Raw genomic sequence first — 23,138 nt, 5'->3', positions numbered from 1 at the left:
AAAATAATTTGCTGTACAAGCTGATAAATATATAACCATCACGTATTACAATGTCTAAAAGAAGAATCAGTGTCTAAACGTTTTTCCTCACTTATCATGTTACCATACCTCCCAACTTTTTGAGATGGGAACGGGGTCACCTATGAGCAAAAGTATGTAGGCATAAAAGACACTCCCTGCCACGCCCCCTTAAAGGAGAATTAGGCAAAAAAATTATTAGTTAAACCCACAAGTGCTTTTTTTTTTACCACTACTGTTGCTTTATACTGGCTTTTAAAATGTACACATGCAACAATTTAGAAATTGGATGAAAGGTTTAGCACTGGGGAACACTTTTTGAGAGATAAAAAGTGCATTTTATATACAGCTATACAGATCAGACCAAAATGAGGGACAAATGAGGAGGAAAGAGGGACAGAGGGACTTTGTTCCAAATCAGGGGCAGTCCCTCGAAATCTGGGACAGTTGGGCGCTATGTGTTACACATGAATTGTTTGTTTGCTTTAAAATTATTTTATCCCTCCCTCAATCTGTAGCTATGAGCTGCTCTGTACAGTTAGTGCCACCCTCTGTTCAGTGTGTCTTTAGTTTCCATTCAGAGCCATTCCTGGAGCTAGACATATTGCTATATATGATGTTCCTCTGTGAAAATCTGCACAAGTATTCGATTAAATTCAGAGCAATTCCTGGACCTAAACGTATTGCTTTATATGATGTTCTTCTGTGAAGATCTGCACAAGTATTCAGTTAAATTCAGAGCAATTCCTGGAGCTAGACATATTGCTTTATATGATGTTCCTCTGTGAAGATCTGCACAAGTATTCGATTAAAGCTTTTTTATGATCTGCAAGATGTTATTTGGCTCGAGGCCCTGACTGCCTACACTGCTGAGACTGTAAGTAACAGCTATCTCACCACAACTGGATCAGTTATAAAGAATACACTTCTGTGTGTAAATTGGGGAAGCAGAACAACACTCAAAATTATTGTTTTCCTGTATTATTATTATTTCAATCAATTATTTTGTACGTAACTTATTTTGTCTAAAGGGAAGAATGTTCAACTTTCATTATGCATTTCCACTTTCATTTTCAATGTATGAACAGAGCTGAAGAAACAGAAGCAGATAAAGTGAGACCTTAAAGTGATTGTAAAGTCTCTTTTTTTTTTAAATAACAAACGTGTTATACTTACCTTCACTGTGTAGTGGGTTTTGCACAGAATGCCCCAGATCCTCCTATTCTCAGGTCCCTCTTCTGAGCTCCTGGCCCCTCCCTCCCATTGAGTGCCCCCACAACAAGCAGCTTGTTGTGAGGGCACCCAAGCCCAGTAAGAGCTTCCTCTGTTCATTCAGACACAGAGCCCTGCCCCTTCTCTCTCCTGATTGGCTGACTGGTTTTGATTAACAGCAGCGGGTGCCGATTGTGCCCATGAGCCCATTCAGCCCATGAGGGGGGGAGTCCCAGGCAGTTGAGAAACTTCTCGCTGGATAAAGATGGGCTCAGGTAAGGGGGGTATTAGAGGGCTGAGCGGGGCTGCTGCACGTAGAAGGTTTTTTTTATCTTAATGCATAGAATGCATTGAGATAAAAAAACTTCTGTCTTTACAATCCCTTTAAGTAAAATCATTTTTAGAATTTGTACTGACATGATCTTATATCTATTGTAAGGAACAGGAGGAAGAGATCAAGGGATCAAGGGATCAAGGGAATGTTACGACAGGCTTAATTAAGGGGGGACTCTCCTGGCACAACAGAGGTTTCAGGAATTGCAGCATAAACAAAAACAAAAGTTGCGCTAAATGTGAAATCCTAAACGTTGAAAGTGACAAAATTTACATAGCACATGATAAAAAATAATAATTATGAACATATGAACATAGAAGTCCAAATAAAGTGAAAAAATTGATATAGTGATGAATTATTTAGAAAGTCCAATCATGAATATTCAATAAGTTGATAAGTGAACAGGTGAACATCCACCACCAAAGATCGTGTCCTCCACCACACGAAAAACCTGCTTACAAAAAAGAAGGGACCCTCCATGGGCACAGGCACAGGCTCCCTCCAGGGCACCATGTTAGCAGTATGCTTCCATTTCCAGCAAATCAGGATCATTATCCAACTGTAAGCCGTTACAATTGGAGGAGAGGTCCGTTTGACATCACATTATCATTATACCCCCAGTGCAGTTGACCCTTGGGTCCCTTCTTTTTGGTAAGCAGGTTTTTCGTGTGGTGGAGGACACGATCTTTGGTGGTGGATGTTCACGTGTTCACTCTTCAACCTATTGAATATTCATGATTGGACTTATAAAATAATTCCTCACTATATATATTTTTTCACTTTATTTGGACTTCTGTGTTCATAACTTTTATTTTTTTATCACATGCTATGTAAATGTTGTCACTTGTCAATATTTAAGTTTTCCCATTTAGCGTAAATCTTTTGTTTTTGTTCATGTTTTATGGTGTATATTTCACTTTTTAGTTGCAGCTTTGGACCGGTTTATTTAGCGCAGTTTATTTGTGTGTTTCCAGAAATTGTAGCATGCCACGAGTTAGGCAGTGGTTTTTATTAATAATTTAGTCAATGTCCACCATATAACTGTATAAAGTATAAACAAGGTGGTATAAAAAGGACGAATAACTTATAAATACATAAAATGCTGACAATGCAAAGAATATATAGTTATTTATCAAAAACCTATATTGCAGGAAAGTATGAGGGGACTCCTGCTTGTATGAGTGCTGCAGATCAAGTAATCAATTTAGATCACAATGGACCCTCTAGGTCAGGGGTGCTGTCAGGGGTGTTGTGGCAGAGCCTGACATGTAGAGGAATGTCTCACCGGATGATGAGCCTGGAACTATGTGCGATCCCAGGACAGGGATGCTGACAGGCTATCTTAGCAGGACACAGGTTCACCAGAGGCGCAAAGTCTAAGTGCTAGCCGGTATTCACTAGGGCCCCTGATGGTGGAGATGGATTTGGCTGCGTGCTAACATCAGGTCGCGGTCCTCCGGATTCCCCAGCCAGGCCAAGAGCAGGTCCAGGTCCAATAGCCGGTAGCAGATAAGCAGATCAGGGTGAGGCAGAAGAGTAGTCAAGACAAGCTGGGGTCAGGGCAGGCAGCAGGTAATCAAGGTCAAAGACAAGCGGGTCAGATGATCAGGAACAGCAGGTAATTTCAGGTACTGGAGAGCTGAAGATCACACAGCAAAGATTCAGTGTGACCACTGCCCTTAAATAGGAGGCTTGGTGCCAATGACAGGTAGCCTCAAACTATTCCATGGTAGCCTGTAACTATTCAAGGCGCCTCTGCGTATGCGCATGCGCATAGGCGTTCGCCAGAGTGCAGCGCCAGTGTGCCTGCGCATAATAGTGAATCCTTATTCACTATGGTTCATGGTCATTATGGTTCTCCTCAAAGAGCCGGTTGAATCTGTAAGACTATATAAATTTATCCAGGGCTTTTTTTTTCTCAAAATAGGTGCCGGAACACAGCCACGCCCCCCGCTGAACTATATCGAATTGTGGATATGGCCAAATTGCACTAACAGTGTGGATCATGTGTTGAGTTCAAGGGTGCACTATTTACAGAGTGCAGAGTTCAGAGGTGCGCTATGCACAGAGTGCAGAGTTCAGGGATGCGCTACGTACAGAGTGTAGTTTCAGGGGTGTTCTATGCACAGAGTGCAGAGATCAGAAGTGTGCTGTGTACAGAGTTCAGGGTAGAGGAGTGTACTACATACAGAGTGCAGGACTTAGGTGTGTGCTATGCAAAGTGTGCAGGGTTCAGCTCTCTTTCACAGGCTGTCAACAACTCACTTACACCCCTCCTCTGCTCTGACCTCTGTACCACTCTCCCCATCCCCCACCTCTGATGAAGTAGAGAAATGCTGGAATATTAGTCAGTATAACTGTGCAAAAAAGTATATTGCTATGTAAAAATCCCGTGTCATGGTCCTTCATGTGTGGATAATGCTACATCATGTAAAACCTTTGAGTTTAGTTTTTACATTTTAAAATGGGATGCCTTGTTATGTATAATTTTAAAGGGTGTCTTGACTGATAAAAGGGTGACAAACACAGCATTAGACCAGGGCTGGCCTTAGGTGTTCAGGCGCCCTGTGCGAGCTAATCCTGTGGCGCCCCCCCCCCCTCGCACATTTTCTTGCACCTTTTTTGCACTTTATTTGACTTTTCTTTTTTATGATCACTAATAACTTAGCCTCCCTTACATTAGAGACCCCCTTCAGAGCCCCCTTACGTCAGAGACCCTCAGAGGCCCCCCTTACATCAGAGACCCTCACAGAGCCCCCCTTACATCAGAGACCCTCACAGAGCCCCCCTTACATCAGAGACCCTCACAGAGCCCCCCTTACATCAGAGACCCTCACAGAGCCCCCTTACATCAGAGACCCCCCCACAGAGCCCCCCTTACATCAGAGACCCTCACAGAGGTCCCCCCTCATCAGAGACCCCCCACACAGAGGCCCCCCCCCTTACATCAGAGACCCCCCCCACACAGAGGCCCCCCTTACATCAGAGACCCCTCACAGAGGCCCCCCTTACATCAGAGACCCTCACAGAGCCCCCCTTACATCAGAGACCCTCACAGAGCCCCCCTTACATCAGAGACCCTCACAGAGCCCCCCTTACATCAGAAACCCCCTTACATCAGAGACCCCCCCACACATCAGAGACCCCCTTACATCAGAGACCCCCCCCCACACAGAGCCCCCCTTACATCAGAGACCCTCACAGAGGCCCCCCTTACATCAGAGACCCTCACAGAGCCCCCCTTACATCAGAGACCCTCAAAGAACCCCCTACATCAGAGACCCCCCCCCACATAGAGCCCCCCTTACATCAGAGACCCCTCCACACAGAGCCCCCCTTACATCAGAGACCCCCCTTACGTCAGAGACCCCTCACAGAGGCCCCCCTTACATCAGGGACCCACCCGGAGCCCCCCTTACATCAAAGATCCCCTTACATTAGAGACCCCCACAGAGCCCTCCTTACATTAGAGACCCTCACAGAGCCCCCCCTTACAGAGACCCCCACAGAGCCCCCCTTACATCAGAGACACCACCACAGAGCCCCCCTTACATCAGAGCCCCCACACAGAGCCCCCCTTACATCAGGGACCCCCACACACAGAGCCCTCCTTACATCAGAGACCCCCACATAGAACCCCCCCTTACATCAGAGACCCCCCCTACACAGAGCCCCCTTACTTCAGAGACCCCCCACACAGAGCCCCCCTTACATCAGAGACCCCCACACAGAACCCCCCTTATATCAGAGACCCCCACACACAGAGCCCCCCTTACATCAGAGACCCCCCCACACAGAGCCCCCCTTACATCAGAGACCCCCCCACACAGAGCCGCCCTTACATCAGAGACCCCCCCCCACAGAGCCCCCCTTACATCAGAGACCCCCACACAGAGACCCCCTTACATCAGAGACCCCCACACAGAGACCCCATTAGATTTGTTGCAGGAGAGAGACCTTACTTACCTCACTATGGAGGCTCACGCTGTCTGCAGCTTTTCTTTTTTTCTTTAAACTTCCCGCCCACACGTCCCCGTGGAGTGTGGGCGGGGCAGACCCAGGAGGAGAAGGGGCAGGATGAGGAGGAGAAGGGGCGGGAGGAGGAGGAGCTGTGTGAGATACACTGCTCAGCCCTGCAGCTAGGAGACCGAGACACAGCTGCACAACTGGAGGTAAGCGGCGGCCGCGGCCTGTGTTAATTATCTCCAGGCCGCGTCCGGCGCTTACCACCCGCTGTGTGGCCTGATCATCTGCGAGCTGTGATGGCCGCACGCCGCCCCTGTTGCCCATGGCGCCCTGTGTGGCCGCACAGCTCGCACACCCCAAAGGCCGACCCTGCATTAGACCACTTAAAAGCCACAATCCTTGCAAAACATAGTAACTCATATAAAATACCAGGAAAAAATATCAGATACTGCATTTTTACTGTCAATTGTATTTTTTTAAGAAGGGCTGCCATTTTGGCCTGTTTCCATAAAGGTTTATGTCTAGCTGTTGCACTGACCTTCTTGCAACACTACTTTGAGTCAGTAAAATGGAACAAGAAGGCAGATAAGGACTTGTGTCTGACTTTCATGATTTGCTTACTTGTACTAGGTCAGTGACTCACAAGTAATTAAAGCCTGTGTGCTGTGCAAAACACACACATAAAACAGCATGGATAGGCGGGCCTCCCACTGCGGCTATAGTACCATGACAGTGGCTCCGTGGGCTGTCAGAATGTCAGAACAGCTCCTACACTGGCAATCTTCCACCCGGCACTTTCAACTGAAAAATGTTGTGCAAAGTAGTGCCGAGAGAGCCACCCACTGATTGAACTTTGCTCAGTGTACTATTCACTTGGTTTCATCTGCCCATACCAAAAGAAGCCAAATTTACCTTATTACATTGTCCAATTTCAAGCCTGTTCGCTTATCAATGGAAGCTCGCCTCCTATCTATTTCTGTCAGCCAAAAGAAAAATTGCTCAAGCCTTTGGGGGGTGACTGCGTTGATGCTCAATGAACAGATTTCAAGTATCCGCACCAACTCTCATGCCAAGTTCCTCAAAATTCGGGAACCATGGCCGTCATATGCCTTTCCTGCCCTGCCCTAGCCAGCCTGGGGCTGATGCTCCTGAGCCCTTACCTCCTCCCCATCTCCCGGCCTTTAACCTTCTGGCCTCACTCCTTCCCCTAGACTCCCCTTTTCCTTCTCTAGCTCCCTACTTGGTTGGTGTGCAAGCTCCTTTCCTCTAACTTCACCTTTCTAACTTTTTTTCTGATTTCTGCTCCAGGCTGTCTAGGCCAGCTATGTCCAAACTATGGCCCTCCAGCTCTTCAGGAACTACAATTCCCATCATGCCTAGTTATGTCTGTGAATGGCAGAGATTCACAGTGCCTCCATGGGAATTGTAGTTCCTGAACAGCTGGACACCCCTGGTCTAGGCTGTATATTGCACCACCTTTTAGATTTTGGTGGGCCCAAGGGACGCTACCATAGTTGTGGGGAGCCTCTACCGGGAACCCTTGGTCCTTATGGTTCCATGAACACTCCTATTTACTGCTGTTGTGTTAGCTCTCGTTTTTTCTGTTCGTGCATCACCTAATTTTTGCCTTCCTTGTGAGCTAACTTTTGTTACCACTTCAATGCTAGCCCGTAACTCCTGCATGTTAACTATTTGTTAAAACCAAAATTAAAAAATGAATACAATTTGCTCAGCTTACCGTATATACTCGAGTATAAGCCGAGTTTTTCAGCACATTTTTTTGTGCTGAAAACGTACCCCTCGGCTTATACTCGAGTCAACAAAAAAAAAAAAAGTTCTCGGCCGCTCCGACGTGTTTAAGACTTAAAAATGGCGCCGCCCGGCGTATACGTGTCACCGCGCATGCGCCGCCAACGCTCGGGGAAAGGTCGGAAATAGCCGAAGGTATACCAGCTTTCCCGAGCGGCGGCGGCGCGTGCGCAATGACGTGTCGGCGCCGGGCGGCGCCATTTTTAAAATGAAGGCGCCTCTTGAACAGGTAAGTGAAACACAGCCGCACTAGTATGCCCGCAACCCCGCATCCTCTTGTACCATGCTTGCCACCCTGAATTCTCCTGTACATGCCAGCCACACTGCATTCTCCTGTACATGCCAGCCACACTGCATTCTCCTGTACCATGCCAGCCACCCTGCATTCTCCTGTACCATGCCAGCCACACTGCATTCTCCTGTACCATGCCAGCCACCCTGCATTCTCCTGTACCATGCCCGCCACCCTGAATTCTCACCCTAGGCTTATACTCGAGTCAATCATTTTTCCCATCTTTTTGTGGTAAAAGTAGGGGCCTCGGCTTATACTCGGGTCGGCTTATATTCGAGAATACATTTAGGCAACTAATGTTTTCAGTAGAAGATCAGCAATGACAGCCCCCATATTTCTCCTTTGACAGGTTTCTTCCAAAATATTCCACAGAGTTTTAAAATTTGTACAAAGTGTACGAGCCACAGAAACTTTTCTGAACGCGGCAGCCGGCAGGCACAAGCTACAACGCAGAAATACACATCGTCTTGAAGGACAACTGTTTTAAGTAATATTTATGGAGAAATAATGCTAACAATAGTGAGCCTGCAGTGTTATTGTTGATGTTTCAGATTGTGTTTTGTGTGGGTATGCTGCAGCAGTCTAGTGTAGAGTGTTTCAGCAGCAGCAGCGGCTCTATGCTGGGTGTCAGGTGACTGGGTCACGCAGTCTCTTTAGCATTCAGAGGACTGTTGGAGAGGGGGGGGGGAGTGAGTAGCTGAGCTTCACTGAGACCATAAGAAGAAACAGAGCTCCAGTGGACAAGTGCTCGAAGGAAGTACAGAGGGCCCAGAATGAGCCAGGGTTTGCATGTAAAAAGCCAGCAGCAGCAGCTACAACAAGAAGAAGAGGAGGATAACGAAGAAGATGGCTTAGTGGGAGACTCATATTATGGAGATGGAGACTGTTTCATGGATGGAGACCTTGACAGTGAGGAAGAAGAAGGTATGATTAGTAGCTATTATACTCCATGATAATTAACAGGTGGGCTAAAGGGGAATCATTTTATGTACTGATTGTGAAATAGATGAATTAATGTCAGGAAAATATAGTTGACACATTCACAGTCAGGGATCCAGTTCACCTGGTGATATATTGTTACTGAGTGACCTAATACTTCCTCAGCAGGTCTTTCTACTGTGGACTTGACTTACCAGTTCCTAAATAGGACACTTTAGCTGAGGCCAGTGTTTTGATGAACACCGAGAATGGGTGTGGAGCTGTCAAAACCAGCTGTGACTCTCAATCCTTCATAGCTTTGATATGGGGGACATTGTGCGGCCAGTGAGTGCCTGCTGCCTGAAGTTTCCTAAAAGATGTCTGGAATGTTTGGACTACTAGATCTTTACCAGAGCAAGTGTTTAAATGTAGGGCTTGGGATAACAGCTGATAGGAGCATGTAAGTGCAGAAATGTTTATATGGGGGTATATACATATCTGAAAGACATGTACGCATGATAAGCAAATAGGGTCATAAGCTGGCCATACATGGATAAGAAAATTGTTTGAAAAAAACGTTCGATAAGCCAAATCGTTCGACTTTCGAAATGCCAGCGGGTGCACTTTGATTCTCGAAATGCAAAGTTTTATGTCAAATGAAAGAACTGTCATGTCGGAATTTTGTTGCGTAATCAAACAATTTTCTAAACATTAGTTGAGAAATCGATCCCCAAATAAATAAGTAGTACAAAAAAACGTACATTGTTCGTGCATTGATCAACAAAAAATTTACTATTTATGTCGTTAACGATTGATAATATGTAGAAAACAATTTGATACAATGATGGTGTTAACACACAGTCATTTGACAGATCTTTTTCAAAAACTTAAGTTTTTTCAAACGACTTTCTATGTATGGCCAGCCTTAGAGCCAATTCACACTATTACGACTTGCCAGGCGACTTGGTCAGCCTGGCAAGTCGCGCACCGTCGGGTCCATTGAGTAGTACAGGACCGGTTCTAATAGGAGCGACACAAGTCACTCCGACTTAGAAAAAGGGTCCTGTACTACTTCAGGGCGACCTGGAGGCGACTTGCATAGACATTCATTATATGAAGTCCGTGCAAGTCACACCGAAGTCGCGCTGCACGCGACTTCACAGGTCACCCCCGAAGTCGGAGCGACCTAATGTGAACGGGGGCTTAATGTCATAATTGCTTCCTAAAATACAAATTTTTTTGGAAACAAAAGAAAATGTTTGGAAACATTGCAATTCTGTAGCTTGCTATTCTAAAATGCTTGTTCGGAGTATGTAAAAAAAAAAAAAAAAATACTTTCAAGTGAGACTGAATTGTCTTGGTAAAGTAGAATGCCTGGATGCATCCTCAATTCCTCATATATGCTATAAACCATATTTTTATGTTTTTTTGCTACATTAGATTATACAGAGAGCATCATCAGCGTGCTGCTGGTGTGCTATTGAATGTTTTATGTTGCAAGCATTGATGTACAGCATATTATAGTACATCATAGACCTGCACAGGAATCAGCATGGGTTCATGTGTCTAATTAGCATGATCAAATTTATGAGGATGAATATTTAAAACCTGTATGTTGCAAATGCTACTGATATATCTCATATACTGATATCTTCCCATTAAAACAGCTAGGAAAGAGTAGTTGAAAATGCAAAGACCAGGGTATAATTTATATATGATTGCTTAAAGAGCAATTTCAAGATCATAACTTATAAAGGCAAAATCCTTATTTTTTTTTACGTTTTAGACAGTGAGAAAGTGTTAACTTTTCAATTACATTTTTATTGCTTTCTGTGGTTAAGTGGTTAGCACTTCCGCCTAGCTAGGGTTGTCAGTTCCAATCCCAATCATGGCACTACCATTAATTATTTATTTTTTATTCATATTTATATGTATACATGTTTTGATTATCCACTTTCACGTGGTATTTTTCATTTCATTACATTTATTGTTCACTAGCGCTGCACTTTTATAGTTTATCTTGTTACCACAATTTTTTGTCATTTGTTTTGTGTAGCAGCTTCCTTATGGTTAGCGCAATCATTTTTCTCTTCTTCACTCTGATTTCCTCCCTCACTTCAAAGACATGCTGGTAAGTTAATCCTGTCTAAATTGGCCCTAGTATATGTATGGATGTGAGTTAGGCTGGCCATACACTATACAATTTTCTTGTTCAACTTTCCTTTTGATTTACCAAAACCATGTAATATAGGGTCAAACCTACAAACTTTCAATTTGTATGCAATCAGGCAGGCCCTTGTACTACATAGTTTAAGGTAAATCTAAAGGAAATTGAATAAGAAAATTGTATAGTGTATGGCCAGCCTTAGGGTCCTTTCACACAGGCTTTCTGCCTGTTGGACTCTGCTTTGCTCAGCGGGAATTGATCCGCTGATCCCCGCTGAACAGGTGGATGACAGGTCAGTCCCCGCTCACTGTGCTGAGACAGACCTGTCAGAGTCCCGCTCTCCTGTTTGGGAGATCAGGTGAAAACGGACTGCTGTTTTTATCCGATTCCATCTGATCCAATCCTCATGGACAGGATTGGATTGGATAGCAGCCAGGGGTCAAGTCCTGGGAAAAAAGTGTGGGAACTCACCCAGGATCCCCCCTCGACATTGCAAAAAAAGTACCTAAAATACCCGTATTATGTGGTAAACAGTGCAAATATCAATATTTTAAATTATGATCATGCAGATAGCGCTATTAGCAATGTGTTTAAGTTAAACAAAAGTCAAAAGCCATATTTCTCCATTTACAAGGTCAGGTTAATATAATCCAGCCACCAACAAACAGTTCCTCCTTACATCAGAGTCTGCAGGATTCCCCCTTACAATGCAAGGGAACTTTGACATAAAGAGGAATTCTACAGATCATGCTCTAAAAGGGAACTCTGATATAAGGTGACCAGAGACCACTTTATATCAGAGTCCACTGCATTCCCCTTTACATCAGAGTTCCCACTTACATCAGAGTCTGCAGCATTGCCCTTCACATAAGCGTCCACAGAGTTCCCCCTTGCACTGTAAGGGGTAATCCTGCAGACTGATGTAAAGGGGAATACTGGGAACTCTGATGTAGGGGGGACTCTGGTGACCAGAGACCACCTTCCGCAGAGTAAATGCAATAAGGAAGGGGGGTGGGTTTTGATATAAGGAGGAACCTTTGTAGGTGGTGCAGGTTTTTAAGTATTAAATTAGATGGTGAGGAGGCATCATAATGCTTCCTTGCCACCTAGCAAACACCCTCTGAAAAGTGATCCATTGTGGTTCACACTCTTCAGAGGTCAACACTAGTGTACCCTAATTTACAGCAATGCCCCTCAGATGTGTCACTCCAAATGTGCTTGGTATTAGTCCCAGTTCACATATATGTGATGCGGGAACCCTGCAAATCCACTGCGGGGTCCCACATCGCATTCAACTCGCAGGCAGTTCACACTGCCATATACAAATTGCTGGGGCTATCAATACAAAGTTAACCACACCCTCAGATCAGTTCGCATATCGCAGTGCGAACTGTCAGTTCCAACATAAATCGGATCGCATGGGTGTGAACACCCATGCAATCCGATCCTGGTGCGGACCCAAAAAAGGGTCCCGTGCTAGTTGTGTCCCAATGCGATGTGAATTCAGCCATACAATCTGTATGGCTGAATTCGCATCGCACACACATCACATGTGATTTGCACAGCAGTGCGCTGCACATCACATGTGAGGTCTGTCATTGCATATATGTGATATGTCAGAGACTGATGACGTGATACAAAAGATGGTCAGAGACTGCATACATGATAGAGGAGCACAAGGAGGGGGCCAGGGAGCACAGGGGAAGCAGAGAGCACTGGAGGAGCTGAAGGGCACGGGGAGGGGGACTGGAGAGAATTAAGGGGGGTTTGGAAAGCATTGCAGGGGGGTTGGAAGGTGCAGGGAGTGGAAAACACTGGGGGGTGGGAGGGGGGCGGCGGCCAGGGAAAACCAGGGGGATGGAGAGCACGGAGGGAGGGGACGAACTGGAGAGCACTGGGAAAGGGGGGGAACTGGAAATCACTGAGGGGGGAGCTAGGGAGTACAGGGGGGTGGAGAGTACTGGAGGAGCCAGAGAGCATGGGGGGAGATGAAAAGTACTGTGGGGAGCTGAAGATTACTGGGGGGCTAAAGAGCACGGGGGGCTAAAGAGCACGGGGGGTTTAAGAGCACTGAGGGGGCTAAGACACTGGGGGGGCTAAAGAGCATGGGGGCTAAGACACTGGGGGGGCTAAAGAGCACTGGGGGGTTTAAGAGCATGGGGGGTTTAAGAGCACTGAGGGGGCTAAGACACTGGGGGGGCTAAAGAGCATGGGGGCTAAGACACTGCGGGGGTTAAGAGCACTGGGGGGCTAAAGAGCACGGGGGGGCTAAGACACTGGGGGGGTTAGGAGCACTGGGGGGGCTAAAGAGCACGGGGGGGCTAAGACAGTGGGTGGGTTAAGAGCACTGGGGGGGCTAAAGAGCACGGGAGGCTAAAGAGCACGGGGGGTTTAAGAGCACTGAGGGGGCTAAGACACTGGGGGGGCTAAAGAGCATGGGGGCTAAGACACTGGGGGGCTAAAGAGCACTGGGGGGTTTAAGAGCACGGGGGGTTTAAGAGCACGGGGGGTTTAAGAGCACTGAGGGGGCTAAGACACTGGGGGGGATAAAGAGCATGGGGGCTAAGACACTGGGGGGTTAAGAGCACTGGGGGGCTAAAGAGCACGGGGGGCTAAGACACTGGGGGGTTAGGAGCACTGGGGGGGCTAAAGAGCACGGGGGGGCTAAGACAGTGGGTGGGTTAAGAGCACTGGGGGGGCTAAAGAGCACTGGGAGGAGGGGCTGGAGAGCACTGGGGGGCCAGCAAAATAAGTTGTATAGGAGGGGCATGGGGCAGCTGCATAAAGAGGAATTGATCTTTCCATATTTCACCTGCAGCCGCCGAATACCTGCAAGAGAGAGAGGAGGAGAATCAGGCATTCGGCGGCTGCAGGAGGAATATGGAAAGATCAATTCCTCTATATGCAGCTGCCCCATCCCCCTCCTATCCAGCACACAGGGAGGCTGCACAGCATGAGGACAGCAGGCACTTACCTTCTTTCCCCTGCCGCACCCCCCCGCGAGCAGCGCGGACTGAAGAAGCTGTCACAGTGCCACTGCAGCTTCCTTCACACAGAGAGGCGGCGCCTTGCAGGACACCGGCCTGACATCCCCCTGCTGGTATGCCACTGCCCACAGCGCCGGCCGGGGACCCCTGTGTTCCATAGGAGTGGGAACTGTCAGTGGACTATTTTATCAGTTTCGGGTAGGCAGATTATTCCGCCACAGTGTTCCCAGCCTGTCACCATCTATTAACATTGAAGAGGCAGGTGACCAGGCTGGAAGTGAATAGCGCGCTGCGGCGGATTAATCCGCCTACCCGAAAATGATAAAATAGTCCACTGACTTTACCCGCTCCAGGGGGCCCAAAGACTTTTTTTTTCTACATAGCTGCACAGGGGGGGGGGGGGATTGTGGTTCCCCCTTGACAGCGGCCCTGCCTGCGGGACGCGGATGGCAATGGGAACGGCGTTCCTGCTGTGAAAAAAGTGCGGGGACACAGTTCCCATGCGTTCCTGCAGGACTCGAGCCCTGATAGCAGCAGTTGTCAGCGGACATGTCACCGCTGACATCCGCTGCTCCATAGGGGTGCATGGAGCATCCGATCAGGTCCGCCTATAAAACTGACAGTTGGACCTGATTGGAAAGCCCGTGTGAAAGGGGCCTTAGGGAACTTAGATTGTAAGCTTCTTGAGGGCAGGGACTGATGTGAATATATATTATATATGTAAAGTGCTGTGTAAATTGACAGTGCTATACAGTACAAGTGCTTGTAATAAATAAATGTTGATCCTGGTGACTTTTTTTTACCAAACAGATGATGAGGTTAAATTCTAAATTTTGATGGCAAGGGGAAATCTTCAGAACAAGAAGTGAGGGTAAAGGCCCGTACACACGTACCGATCGTCGGCATACAAACGTCGGTGGACGAAGGATCTGCCGATTGTACGCGTGTTAGTATGGTGCCTCCGACAGATGTCTGCGCACAATCCGCGGACAAAAGTCTTTCTTGCAAACATGAAAATATTTGTATGCCGACACCAGAACGGACGATTGTTCGCCTGTCAGTACACAATTCTGCCGACACACAGCTACAAATCCCAACACGCATGATCAAACCAAATGAGTTCCCGGAAGAATTTTCTCTAGTAAACTCAACATTTTATTCAGAAAGAACTTTCGGCTCGCGGAAGTCCAAGAAATAGGTGAAATGCGGAGCACATGCTCATCTTGATAAATGTGAGAAGAAGGAAGATGCTGCTCATAATGCCATACTTTTCTAATAAAAAGGCATGTGTTCTGTTATGATGAAGATAATGTTTGTCTATTCTATCTGTTCTATCAAATTTTAGAATTAAATAATTTGAACTCTTCACCATTATTTTTGTATTTTCACACCAAAGATCTAACTATTGATATGACCCTTTATTCTTTTATGAATTAATGTCTAAAACATATTTTTCAGGTTATGCACAATATTAAACATGTTAACAAATTCAGATAGGCCATTTTTTATTTTCAATTTTCTTTATTTTTTGGATCTCAGCAAAAAAAAAACAAAGCAAACATCAATACTTTCCGTATAATAAACTAAACATAAAAAAGTTCCATTTGGACAAAATTAAACTAGAAACTGGCAAACAGGGGTAAAATAAATAATAGGGGGTTACACAAATTAAAGTTGCTGGTAACTGTAATCAGGTTGCCATGAGGGCAGGTTTGGATCCTGCTGGCCATATTGCCACTGGCCATGTGGCATTTGGCGAGGTGGTGGGTGTTGTGGAGGTGGAGGTGGAGGTGGAGGTGGAGGGCACGGGTGCTCCTGGCATGCGTGGCTGTGCTCAGTAAGTATGCCGTTTTCTGCGTTTTGCAGCACATCCAGAATAATTTTTCTGGCATACTGACACTGCCTGAGGTCCACCTTATCCAGGATTTTGGCAGTCATATTCCCGAAGGACTCATTGGCCTCCGGTTTCCGACGTAGGGCTATGGTGGCCTCCTGGATAAACTCGTCGGTGATGTCATCCACGTGCTTCCTCTTTTGCCTCCGTTTGGCAGGAGGAGGTGGTGGTGGAAAGAGTTCCGCAGGCTCCTCAGGCTCCACAGGCTCCCCAGGCTCCTGGCTGCAACCTGGCTCCTCCTCAGTGACACTTCCCTGTTGATGAAATGAACAATTGATTAGAATGTTATAGTGTATATAAAAATGCATGTTTGTTATATTATTGTGAACAAATAGCAGACTTTACATACAGTGGCATATCTAGGGTCTCCAGTGCCCTTGTTGAGGAGCTGTATTTGGCAACAACCCCCCCCCCCCCCCAAGATCAATGTAAAACTGTAACCCACCCCCCCAAAAAAAAATTAAAGGGCATTAAAAGTTTCTAATTTGCCCCTTGTTTGCCCAGTGTAGAGCTCTCTAGTGGGCAATCATTGTCTCAGGTGTGAAAAAGAAAGAGAGGGTTGAGAGCTAGAGAGAGGGAGAGAAAGAGGGGGTGTGAGAGAGAGAGGAGGGGGTTGCAGAGAGAGAGGGGCCTGAACTTGCAGAGGACTTGATGTAGGGCATTGAGGGTGAAGCAGTGCAGGGAAACATGAATAAGGAAGCCACCTGCCTTGCTGACCCAGAGTGAGAGACCAGAGACATGGAAGCAAGGATGGATGGATCATTTGCAGGAGCTGTTAGTTTTGTATTAAAAAAGGTTGAGCCAGAGGAATGCTGAGGCTACAGCAGTGTTTCTTAGGACCAGAGGTGTGCTGGGGATGCAGCAGTGTTTGTAAGACCAGAGGTGTGCTGGGGATGCAGTGAGAGGCAGTCTCAGTCTCCTGGTCTTTTGGCTCAGCTGCTCTCAATGTTTTACACCTGCATGAAGCAGCTCTCAATGTTTTACACCTGCATGAAGCTGCTCTCAATGTTTTACACCTGCATGAAGCTGCTCTCAATGTTTTACACCTGCATGAAGCTGCTCTCAATGTTTTACACCTGCATGAATCCGCCTGCAAACTGGGGGTTCTGGGGTGTGCAGGCTGAGTGGATTGTTAAAATAAACAATAAAACAATGCCAATGTTTTTGTGACCCACCCCCCTTGGCCTGCGCCCCTGGCGGTTGCCTGTCATGCCAACCCCTTGCTATGCCCGTTTACATAAAGGGTCAATTATGGTTTAGCTTATAATTTTGTTACATGATTACATTTTAGCAGACAATATATTGTGAAATGCCATACCTGAGTAAAACTCTCCTCCAGGAAATCCTCATCCTGGCTTGGATCTACCGACACTGAGCCCTCTGCCGAAGTAGAAGGCAGTGTTGAAATTGACGGCCTGGATTCCATGGTGTCTGCCAGGAACCGCATGTTATCATAGTACCACAGCCGTGGTACATATACATTCCGTGCCCCTGCTCCAGACTGGGTGGAATCTTCTATTTTTTTTAACTCCCGCCTGTAGGCAGTGCGAATACTGTTTATTTTTTTGCGGATATAATCAAAATTTGCCCCAGGACAGACGGGCTTGTAGAAGGCCACCAAATGTTCCATGGCCTGTTTTCTGAGTTTTCGATTTTTATAATCTGCGGACTTGACTTGCCACAAACAGGGCAGTTGCCTGAACTCATCAATAAAACTTATTAAAAAGTTGTGGGTGGTGAAATTGTCCACCATATTGCAGGACAGTATATGCCTGCAAGACACAAAACAACACAAAACATATTAAAATAGCATGTATTTTGGCACATAATAAAGATATTCCTAATAAAAGCTGTATAGGGCCCAAAACACACACTTTCTATTAAAAGAGTCGTACCTTTGTTTGTGTGGAAAAGTCGTGATTCGCCGCTCGATCGTGCTCCAACTCTCGATATGTCCGCTAGCGAATCGTCGGCCGAACGATCTGGCGTCCTTTAAATACAGCGCAGGCGTCAACTCCTCCTCCAGTGGCGGGCTTGTGCAGGGGTGTGTACGTGCCGAAGATCAGGCCTACATGCGACACTCACACCTGAGGCAGTGGAATAATCATTGTTTAATTAGGAACCATGTCTCAACAATCTGGGAGCTCAATTAGTGGGGGCCGAAGTGATTGGGCCACCCGAAAATCAAGGGCTACACCCATGTCAAAGCCAGAAATGGTGGAGATGGTCTCCATTTTAGAAAAAATGGATTACGATGGAAAGTTGGCAAATTACGATCGGCCCAATGCCAGGAAAGATGGCATCATGGACAAGGTGGTGGCCTGTTTGGTCAAAAAATTCGGTGTCGAGCGATCGAAAGATCAGATTCGGAAACGGTGGTCTGACCTCAAACACCGTGAGCAGGATCAGCTTTCCCAAATCCATCGGATTTTGAAAAAAAGTAAGTTTTATTTTTTTTTTTTTTTTTAATCATGCAATATGTTTTTTATAATTTGGTGTATGTTGTATTAACATGTCTAGATTATAATGTCTATGTAAAAAGTTAGATTACTCATTTTAGTTGTCATGTCGTGATTTGATCGATCTATTGTTGATGTTTTAGTATATGACATTAAAAGTCAGGAAGCCATAGTTAAAAATATATGTATTGTGTTGCAACGAACGTTCTTTCCTGCACGAATCTTCTCAGCAAACATTCCTATTAATCACAGATTATTATTCAAACCTTTAAATAGGAGAAAAACGTAAACTCCGTGCCAAACAATGGGAAAGGAGGAGGAGAGGTTTGGCAGCTCCATCGGCAGTTGTGGAAGAAGAGGAGGACATGGGCCCAGATGGTGGCACAGATTCCACTAAAGGTAATTGGTTCCTATGCACTGTCAAACATTAATGTACCATATTTTTCGTAGATAACCATGTACATGTCTTCATATTTGTTACTAAAAGAGCTATCAAGCAGGGCACCATGTCCTAACAAATGTACCTCTTGTGACTTTTATGATATGGCCAATGTTTTGTATTATGTAGATGAAGACATTATGCCTGAGGTGATTCTGGTGGAGCCTACAAGTGACCAGACACCAGAGCAACAAGAAGGTTGGTAGTCACAGATTTTTGTGTAGTGGGATCATAGAAATATGTGTATTTGCAATGATTGTTTAACCTTATATTCTTGTATTCCCTTACAAATTTACATTGCAGATGTTGCGTCATGCCAGGATGTGGCATCCCCAGCCAGGTCTGAACCAATATCTCCTGGCAACTTGCCAAGCAGCATGGAAGCCACTTCAGAAACTGTGGAGGAACCAGGACCAAGTGTCCAAGAGCCAATTGTGTGCCCACGTAGGTTTTTGCAGAATGATTTTTATCAGTGTTATTTTTAGCCTCCAATTTACAACACTAGTTCCCTATGGGAGCCTCTTTATTTGAATGGAAGTCGCACCGTAAGTCGGATCAGGATGCTCTGACTTGCGGGGCCACTTGCGTTGTGAAGATTTTTGAGGGGGAACTACACCCAAAAATTGAACAACCCACCGTGGGTGTCCCCCCAAGTTCACAACCAGGCCTTTTGTGTGTGGTATTGAGTTTGAGGGTATGCCCACAACAAAAAGACAGCGTGGGTTACCCCCAAAACCCCTACCAGACCCTTATACAAGCATGCAGCTTGTCAGGCCAGGAAAGAGAACGAGCAAGCGGACCAAACACCCCCTGGACCACAGCAGGACACATGCCCTCAACATGGGGGGGTTTTGTTGCTTTGGGCCAGGGGGCCTCTGCACCGCACACCCAAAAGCACCTTACTCCCATGTAGAGGAGGACAAGAGCCTCATCCCCACAACCCTGTCTGGTGGTTTTGGGGGGTCATGCGGCCAGGGGGTTCCTAGGACTTTGGAAGCAACCTTTAACAAAGGGTGGCCCCCAGATCCCAGACCCCAATCACTATGTGAATGGGTATGGGGTACATAGTACCCCTACACATTAACCACATAAATGGAAGTGTATGTGAATAACGACAGGAGACGTTTATGAAATGTTCTTAAATATCTTCATCCGGTCTTCTCCACTCTGCTCTTTGGATCTTCTCCTCTCCACTCTTCTGCTGTCCAATCTTCTGCTCTTATGTTGTCTGCTCTTTTGCCCTAGGCTCTTCTTCTTCCTCCTGTCCTCCTCCAATGCTGTTGCCGTGCATTCTGCCCGTCTCTGGTCTCTGCATCTTAATATATATACATTACAACCATGCCCTCACAATGACGTCATCATGCGTTCACACCCCTAATGAATATATAGTAAGCTCAGGAGACCGGCAGAATCATCAGCAACAGCATCGGAGGAGGACAGGAGGAAGAAGAAGAGCCTAGGGCAAAAGAGCATAAGAACAGGGTAGGTATTAACTCGAGAGGAATTTAAGATTACCTGGACACCAAATGTTTCTCTATTATTATGACCTCATGTAGGTGATTCACATTGACTCATTTTTTTTTAATTTTTACAGACCATGTTTTACATAGTTGCACATTAGCCAAATTGACCCGTGAGGCTCTCCAATGCTGCGCAGACCTGGAACAAATAAAGGAGACTGCAACGGCATTACAAATCAAAATGCGCAATTTTGTGGACATGATTGGCAAATTTTAAGCCACAATTTTACTAGGTTTTTAATGTTTGTATTGGGATGTTCCTGATGTTACAATTTTTTTAGAATGTTTTAGGGCATTTTAATTACACTCAGATGTTAAAGAGTGTACCCAAGTTTGGGAAAAGCACTTTACAACACCCTAACCCTAACCCTAACCCTAACCCTAACCCTAACCCTAACCCTAACCCTGTGAATGTTTGATACTAAAACGTTTTTACATTCAACAATGTGTGTTCAATTCTTTATTAGACTTTAGTTGGGGGGTCGAGGTCTAAAGCTGTGTAAAGAAGCACTAAATGTATGATGGCTGTCCTATTCCCATATTTACATGTTAATGAAAGCATTTTGGTCACTGCCATATGCGAGTTGCTGGAGGTGTCAATGAAATGTTAAAGATACCCCCAGTTTTAACGCATATCACAGTGCGATCTGACATTTCACACAGGATCGGATCACACAAGTTTGAACGATTGTGCGATCCTATCCTGATGCGGCTGAATAAATGCATCATGTGCGACTTTTGTGCGAGTGCAGTGCGAATTGAGCCATACAAACTGTATAGCTGATTTTCGCATGAACATCTGATCGCATGTAATAAAGGAGCAGTGCGCTACGATATTACATGCCATCAGATGTGCAGTGTGAATTGAGACATACACTTTGTATGGCTACATTCGCACTGAACACGCATACAAGTCGCACATGACCCTTTATTTCTGATGTATCTGGATTGGATCGCACAGTGCTTAACACTTGTGGAATACAATCCTGTGCAAAAAGTAAGTGGCGGGTCACCCTTATGCAATGCTGGAAGGCTGCAAAGTCGCAGACTTCCCGCATCGCATAAGTGTGACTCAACACTCAAGGTACTAGCAGTCCTAGGATTCAATATGGCATTGATATTGCCAGTAGCAATCAGTGTAGGGAGATCAGTGTAATCTATAGTGTATTGCTTGTTCGTTGCTCTAGTTCACTTTCCATTACCTATATATATAACACTTTGAGATGAACAATGATCAAGTTTCACATAACACTGACATATCCTAACATTGGTGGGCAGTGAGAAGGATGTCATAAATGAACACAACATAACAGGTGTAGGTACTTTGTTAATACCCTAATGTATTATATGAAATATATAGTATGGGCAACTTCTGGACAATGAACACCAATGTAAGGTGACATTAGATGAACCTTGGGTGTGACCTAGTTCTCAATGTGACAGGGTTTGTGTACATTTTGTGGGGTGCAGAAGGCCCTTGTATTTACACCACTGGCTAAAAAATAACACATGGCCATCATCACTTTGGATCAGCTGGTGAGAGACTACAGTCAAGAAACACACTGATGAATGTATTAACCCTTCCAAAGTCACACATATATAACACATGATTAACCCAAATAATTGTGTTTGGCATATGTGCCCAAATGATTATAATCCACAATACAGAATCATTGCAATTTTTGTTTAATGTGTTGAAAAATAATATATCTCTGACATTTATCTTGTGTGTCCAATCTTTAACAAGATTAATGGGTGTGTGACAGTGATTGCTGCCAGGACACAGCTCCTCTCCCCACGAAATAGTCCAGATATTCCTGGCGGATCTGACGGGCCCTGTGTGATGCCAATGCTGACCGTCCAACTTCCATTGACGTCATGGACTCCACTTGGTTAGAAGGTTGGGCCTCTCCACTTGTACCTGGCATAGCAGGGTCAGTATCCAGTTGCTGCAAGACATAATTTTGTGCATTCCTGCGTAGGAAGTTGTGCAAAATGCAGCAACACAAGACCACATTATCCACTTTGTACAGTGCCAGGTTTATGGACGTCAGGAATATCCGGAACCGGTTGGCCATTATCCCGAAGGCATTCTCCACAACTCTGCGAGCTCTGGACAACCGGTAGTTGTAAATCCTTTGGTCTGGGGTGAGGTTCCTCTGAGGGTAGGGCTTCATGAGATGCTCCCCAAGCGCAAAAGCCTCATCTGCGATAAACACAAAGCTCATACCCTCAACAGTTTGCTCCCTGGATGGCAGGTTCAGAGTGCCGTTCTTTAGACGACGAGCGAACTCCGTCTGATCAATAACTCCCCCATCCGAATTGCGGCCATTTTTGCCAATATCCAAAAAAATAAACTCATAGTTTGCATTAACTATGGCTAGCATGACTATACTAAAAAAACCTTTATAATTATAATAAAATGTGCCGGAGGGGGGACAATGCGGACGTGCTTCCCATCAATAGCACCCCCACAATTGGGAAAATTCCACTTCTCCAGAAATTGATCAGAAATCTCCAGCCATTGCTCTGCGTTTGAAGGAAACTGTGGGGAAAAAAAAAAAAAAATAAAATTAGTGCTTGAGCACATCACATTATTAATTACACACACAGTTGTCTGTTAAATGCTTATGCAACTTGCTAAAAAAATATACAACAGGAAGGCAAAGGTTTGGATATGGGGATGTAACATCTACATACATTTCTTTTCAACCTCCTATTGTTCTTATATTGTAAAGGGCCATACACACTAGAAGATTCTCTGAAGACTTTTTCGTGCAGATTTAACTTTTCTATGTAGTGCAAGGGCCTACCAGATTGCATAGGATTTGAAAGTGTTTGTTGGACCTCATATTATTTGGTTTTGGTAAATCGGAAGGATAAATTGTTCTGACAATCTTCTAGTGTGTATGGCCCATTATACTCACCAGCTAGAGCTGAGATTTACAAACTACGGCCCTCCAGCTGTTGCAGAACTACACATCCCATGAGGCCTTGTAATTCTCTGACATTCACAGACATGACTAGGCATGATGGAAATTGAAGTTCGTGAACAACTGGTGGGCCATAGTTTGAAGACCTCTGAACTTGAGCTTTGGTATATGCTGACTTTGAGATTTAGCA

General features: G+C 45.5%; 1 protein-coding gene across 1 annotated transcript in view; it reads left to right on the top strand.

Annotated features, from left to right (window-relative positions):
* The first annotated feature begins 8,302 nt into the window (after positions 1-8,302).
* RRAGD (Ras related GTP binding D) overlaps positions 8,303-23,138 on the top strand; it is an 85,501-nt gene continuing 70,665 nt past the window's right edge. Inside the window, exon 1 of the mRNA XM_082251399.1 lies at positions 8,303-8,555. Coding sequence (XP_082107525.1) covers positions 8,405-8,555 — 151 coding nt within the window. The 5' untranslated portion in view covers positions 8,303-8,404. The remainder of the gene's footprint in view (positions 8,556-23,138) is intronic.

The sequence above is a fragment of the Pelophylax lessonae genome (genome assembly GCF_965119305.1).
Source record: "Pelophylax lessonae genome assembly, chromosome: 3".
Lineage (NCBI taxonomy): Eukaryota > Metazoa > Chordata > Amphibia > Anura > Ranidae > Pelophylax > Pelophylax lessonae.
This window is presented reverse-complemented; position numbering and strand designations above follow the sequence as displayed.